Source organism: Primulina huaijiensis, unplaced genomic scaffold (genome assembly GCF_012295235.1).
Source record: "Primulina huaijiensis isolate GDHJ02 unplaced genomic scaffold, ASM1229523v2 scaffold42963, whole genome shotgun sequence".
In the NCBI taxonomy this organism is placed as follows: Eukaryota; Viridiplantae; Streptophyta; class Magnoliopsida; order Lamiales; family Gesneriaceae; genus Primulina; species Primulina huaijiensis.
The window spans coordinates 3,683-9,406 of NW_027360363.1; the positions used below are offsets into that span (position 1 = coordinate 3,683).

Consider the following 5,724-nt stretch of genomic DNA (forward strand, 5'->3'; position numbering starts at 1 on the left):
ATATTACAAAAATGATCAATTTAATTATTTTATACTATTATTTAATATAAATATTAAAAATAAAAAAAATATTTTTAATAAATGCTCATTGACAATTATTTCTAATTATTAAAATAAAAAAATAAATATTATCTAATTATTAAAATAATATATAAAATATTATACTATTATTTAATATAAATATTAATAATTAAAAAAAATAAAAAAAAATGAAATGCCCTCTGCACATTTGACACAGAGGACAATGGAGCTACGCTATTTGCAAATAGCGCAGCTCCATTGGAGAAACTCAAGCATCAACGCTAGTTTGATGCTAGAGTTGGAGATGTCCTTAGGAGTGTCTATTCGGATGAGTTTGAATCCGATTGACACAGTTCAATCCAAAAACTCTCGATCTCAAGTTGAACCCGATTAATTTAACTCTGGTCAACCCGATTTAACCTCAAATCTGATTTATCTCCCTGACATGTTCCCAACATAAATAAAAAAAAATTGATTCTCGAATCAGAAATAACATACCAATTTCTGAAGATTATTCAGATCCGAAACTGATATTCATCTATCATGTCCGGGATCTACGATAACTGGGAGAGGCTGGTGGAGGTCGTGCTGCGTCGAGAGCAGTTCCGGCAGCTCTGCCTCGCCGACTCGCGATCACCGAGCATCCAATCCACTTCATCTTCTAATTCGCATCTGGGAAATGAGTTTGAGGAACATGGAGAACCGATCTAAAAGTAGATGTGCAAAGCGACAAACAAAAGCGTAAGGCAATGGAGAAGCTTGTCAATATCAACGGTATTGTATTTTATCTTTTCATGAAATTCACAGTTCAAATTTCTACATAATTCACTGTTCATTTTGATACGAAACTAGCATGATCTTCTGTAAACTAGTTTTCTTCATAGTAAATGTATGTACGCAGGGGTCACGAGTGTTTCTGTGGATATGGAGGAGAAAAAGTTCGTAGTGGAAGGGAGCATGGATCCAATTGAATTGGTCGCCAAGTTGAGAAAATCATGGAACGCAGAGTTGATATCCGTCGGACCTTATCACCGGCCAAGCGAAACGACCGAATCATCTCGTTCAGATAAACAATATTATGTTTACTTACGATGATAAAGATGAGATTATATCAATAATTTTATTTACTTGTTTTTTTCAATTTATTTGTTTTAATGCATCCATATTTATCTAGTTTAGATTTTAATGTTTTGATAATTAATCACAAATGAAATGTTTTATCATAGATATGACTTTAATATCAATTTTAGGCTTTTCAATTATTTAAATTGTAGTTGAATGGACATAATAATAATAATAATAATAATAATAATAATAATATAATAAAAGATAAATATATCACATTTTTTAAGTGTGATAACGGAAGGTGCTGAAGTTTTTTTCCTTTGAAGCTGAACTACTTCGTTTTAAATTTTATATTTTTTTGTGATGACTAATTTTAATTTTGTTTTTAATATAAGTGCACATATTGATATTTATCTTTAAAATAATTAGTTTAGAAAATTTAAATTGTATTTAAAAACAATCGAAAAATATTTAAATTAATCATTCGAAACTATTAATAGTTTGGTTTGATTTGGAACTTTCTAAAACCTATAGTATTGATTTGATTCAAGTTTTTATCATCAATTTTATCAATCCGTTTTTACTCACCTCCGCTTCGGATCCTTAATCACCAAAATTTTTACTTCTGGTTTGTCGAACTATAATCATTGAGTGAATTTTTTTATTTTGAATCAACAAATGCAAAAACACATTATTTTCATGATGACAATGAAAGAAACAAAATGTTAGTGTTTGCAGATCTGTTCAAAGGTATTGGAATGTTTCTTTCTGTGTTCTCAAGTTTGAACAATGTGTAGGATAAACATACAAGGGTGGATACTTGATGGTGGATGAGCTTTTTCAACTTTCTTGATTTTTGTGTGTCGAACCATAATCAATCGGCTGAAGTAATTTTGCCGGTAAAAGGGTTAACTAAACTGTTCGAGGGAATGGCGAAAAGATAATTTTTCTCATCAATGAACAAAAAATTTGCTGGGAACTTTAGATATTTGGTGGCGAATTGTTGTCAACTTCTTGACCTAAAAAGAGTAATCTTTCTTTATAGAAGTTTGTTGATTAGGCGGCTGTCATCAGCAACAACAAACACAGAGTGATTAAAAGTTTAAATACTGCCAAATGTGGATTAGCTGCATGTTAGTAAGGAAAAATGAAATCTGGGAAATTCATTTATTCTTAAGCTTAGGGAAGCGTACACTTTTCAACGCAGTCTCTCATAAGTTACATACAGCTCTTCTTAAACAAATGTTATTATTTACTTTGTTTCTGATATGATTTCCAACTCTGGTTGATAACGTCTTCCGGATACTCTCGTAGCAGAGTTTGTGTCGTTTGTGACTGGAAATGGATTTGGTGGCACAGTGAGATTGTCTCCATCTCGTTCCAGCATTTGCACTACTGCTTTCATGGACGGACGATCTGCTGGATACCATTGAATACACCAGATTCCAACGATTGTAAGCTTCCTTGCTATCTTAGTTTCATCACCTTCTTCCTCGATATGCATTAATATTTCATCTCCTTGATTTAAATGATTATAAATCCATTGAGGAAAGTACACTTGACTATTATTTACCGAATTATCTACATTCTTCCTCCCTCCAACCATTTCAAGCAACAGCATTCCAAAGCTATAAACATCTGACTTGTAGGATACTTTGCCAAATGTCCTTGACAACATCTCAGGTGCTATGTATCCCATTGTTCCCCTCGCAGCTGTCATTGATACGGCACTTTGTTCCTTGGAACACAGCTTAGCGAGGCCAAAATCACAGATCTTTGGGTGGAAATTATGGTCTAACAAGATGTTATGTGGCTTGATATCAAAGTGGAGGATCTGTTTCTCACATCCCTCATGAAGATATTCGATCCCTTTGGCTATCCCTAGAGCTATATCATGAAGCCTTGTCGGACCCAGGGAATTTTTCTTCCGGCCCTCTTGAAAGATGAACCTCTCAAGTGATTCGTTTGGTAGAAATTCATAAATGAGAGCTCGTTTAAATCCATCAGCACAAAAGCCCACCAGGCGGACAACATTGACGTGATGAATTTTTCCAATCGTAGCAACTTCATTTATGAATTCCTCACCATTTCCCTGAAAATTATGGAGGACCTTTACTGCAACATAAATGTCATTGGACAGTATTCCTTTATAAACAATACCGTAACTTCCCTGACCCAATTTTTCACTAAACTCATTGGTCATCTTCCTTACATCAGTGTAAGAGAATCTAGTAGGTTTAAGAGCTCTATAATCTTCCAAAAAAATTTCAATCTTCTCTTGATATTTTTTGTCTGCTCTGGTTGAGCTGTAAAGAAGGTAGAGAGCTGCTAGAATTAACGCAGAAAGACAGGAACCCAAGGTTGCACCTAAGGAATATAAGTAAAAACAATTTAGTACATATATCTTTACAAACATCCGGGAAAGTACTTTTTTTTACCTGCAAGCCTCGCTGTGTTTGATCGATCTGCATAAGATAAAAGCGTAAACGCTTGAGAAATTTGTTTTTCATTGGGGATAAAACAATCAAGGCAAAAGTAGATTGTGTAATATCCCTATATTTATATCTGCTTGAATTGAATGGCAAGATAGTTTAAAAACTCAGCAACTCTCTTAAATAGTGACCTGCGTTCAATAGCTCCTTTCGATTTACATGTAGAAAACAGAAGAGGAAGTACTGTATTCTTGTTCTGATGAGAGCACAAGGAATCTGTGCTCTCGTTTGCAGTTTACAGCTGGAAAAAATGGTTGAGTAAAAAAATACCTTGCTTTATATATGGTTTGTCAACACACCTAAGCTGAATGCCTCTTGTATAATTTTTGAAGCTGCACAATCTTCCTTGAGATTCACACTGGCCACATGCTGGTTTAGACCAATTCAACGTGAGGTCTTGTTCATATATCATGTGCCGTGGAACGGATGAAATTTTATGAAGCTTGGTGCATGAAATCAATAAATAAACATCCTGAAATATAGAAGAGTCGATTGGAACAGCGAAGGCTTGGTTTTTGGAATCACTATAACAAGGAATGTTGTCTATAAAAGGACTAGGCGGAGAAGAACAATTTAACAGTATATAGTCAACTAAGCTGTAGTAATTCGGGAATTGGAATGGGGAGGCGGATAGATTTTGTATCTTTTGAAGAAGACATCTTTCTGGATCATAAATACTAACTGTTTGAAATACATAATCAATTTCATGAACCATAACCTTTGCTGAGAAAGGCAGTTCAAGCACTGTCTCCTTTTTCTCCTCGTCGCAATATAAATCAAAAGCAGGGCTATAACCACAATGTTGTGGCTGTAGATATTTGTGTCTGAAGGGAAACTGAATTTGGGGGCCATCTTTCCTGCATCTGGTAGGGAGACATTCGTCGGTTCCAGCTCCAAAAAATGGAAAGAATGATACCAAAAATATGAAGACGGAGAAGGTGGGCATCTTGATTAATTATGCCAGCTTTTATGCTTTTGGCCTGTTGATATAATATAGGAAGTATAACTTCAAGATTTGTTGGCCAAATATCTAAGGGGAACAAACTTACAAAGTGGCTCTAGCCCATAAATTTTCACAAGCTCCATAGGTTAAAATCTTACTTTATTCTCAAAATTTTGTGCAGTTGACTGCGTACAGATTGTTTGATAGACCATACGTTATCTTTGATTTGAGACGCAAAGGCATGTATGACTGAGGTCAACCCATTCAATTTGTATACTGTGTGACCTCTCCATTACAGCCATTAAATCAGAAGTAGGGTTGAACTAACCCTATTTTATTTTCCTGTCAAATTTGTGTGAGTTTTGCTTTAAAGATGGTTTGGCAATAATTCTAATTGGTTGGATCGCAAATCAAAATTTCCATATAATTAATGAATCCTTATGTCATACTTGATTTGGCTTCTATACTTGACTTCTTCTTTTTTGATATACCACGTTTAATTCAATGGTTTGGCAATAATTCTAGTTGCTTGGAACGCAAATAAAATTTTCCATATAATTAATGAATCCTTTTGTCATACTTGTTTTGGCTTCTATATTTGACTTCTTCTTCTTTTTTGATATACCACGTTTAATTCAAGAAATTACTTGCCACCATCCATATTTGACAATTGTGTTTCATTGGCAAAGTTTGCAACACACCTTGGCCCACCTCACCGAACATGATTGACTTGGATCGCTAACAACAATTGATTGCAGGACTTGACTAGTTCACTTGTCATTTTTCAATGGCCTGCCCTCCGGTGACTCAGAGACCAATAAACACGGTAGATACACAGGAAATCCTGCAAAGAATTGATAGTGAAGTGGGGCTGGTTTTCCATAGGTTTGATGCCTCCACATTTCTGCATATCATTCGCCTAAAAAAAACATCATGCTTCGTAAAAACTATCTTCTCTTGACATGTTTGATCCTGGTCCATTTCATTCGGACCTCCTACTCTGCAAAGCAATACCACTGTAAGCCTTCTTTCTGTGGCGACATTCATAATATCAGCTACCCTTTCCGATTGAAAGACGATCCAAAAGACTGCGGTGATCACCACTATGAAATATTCTGTGAAAACAATACTACAGCTTCGATATACCTAGATTATCTCGAATACCACGTTCGAGCAATCAATTACCAAAACTCCACTATTCGT

The 5,724-nt window shown here is 34.9% G+C and overlaps 1 protein-coding gene and 2 long non-coding RNA genes across 3 annotated transcripts; 2 read left to right on the top strand and 1 right to left on the bottom strand.

The window, feature by feature from the left end:
• The first annotated feature begins 296 nt into the window (after nucleotides 1-296).
• LOC140969886 (uncharacterized) lies at nucleotides 297-1,286 on the top strand. Its single transcript, XR_012174023.1, has 3 exons — nucleotides 297-795; nucleotides 923-1,151; nucleotides 1,272-1,286. It is a non-coding gene; the product is annotated as an uncharacterized lncRNA (long non-coding RNA).
• A 953-nt stretch (nucleotides 1,287-2,239) lies between these two features.
• LOC140969885 (rust resistance kinase Lr10-like) lies at nucleotides 2,240-4,866 on the bottom strand. The gene is made up of 3 exons (XM_073431405.1): nucleotides 3,849-4,866; nucleotides 3,525-3,551; nucleotides 2,240-3,453 (listed from the first exon to the last, which is right to left on the bottom strand). Exons 1-3 carry the CDS (start codon nucleotides 4,522-4,524, stop codon nucleotides 2,339-2,341), a joined length of 1,818 nt encoding a protein of 605 aa, XP_073287506.1. The 5' UTR covers nucleotides 4,525-4,866; the 3' UTR covers nucleotides 2,240-2,338.
• Nucleotides 2,335-5,718, top strand: LOC140969887 (uncharacterized). The gene is made up of 3 exons (XR_012174024.1): nucleotides 2,335-2,540; nucleotides 4,393-4,516; nucleotides 5,280-5,718. It is a non-coding gene; the product is annotated as an uncharacterized lncRNA (long non-coding RNA).
• Nucleotides 5,719-5,724: the final 6 nt, after the last annotated feature.

What these genes read in the sequence shown, in the direction of transcription:
- LOC140969885 (XM_073431405.1), bottom strand. Translation starts at nt 4,524, where the DNA reads ATGCCCACCTTCTCCGTCTTCATATTTTTGGTATCATTCTTTCCATTT. An exon ending in CAAACCATATATAAAGCAAG is followed by an intron (nt 3,552 to 3,848) that starts GTATTTTTTTAC and finishes TATCTTATGCAG; the next exon opens with ATCGATCAAACACAGCGAGG. An exon ending in AAACACAGCGAGGCTTGCAG is followed by an intron (nt 3,454 to 3,524) that starts GTAAAAAAAAGT and finishes TATATTCCTTAG; the next exon opens with GTGCAACCTTGGGTTCCTGT.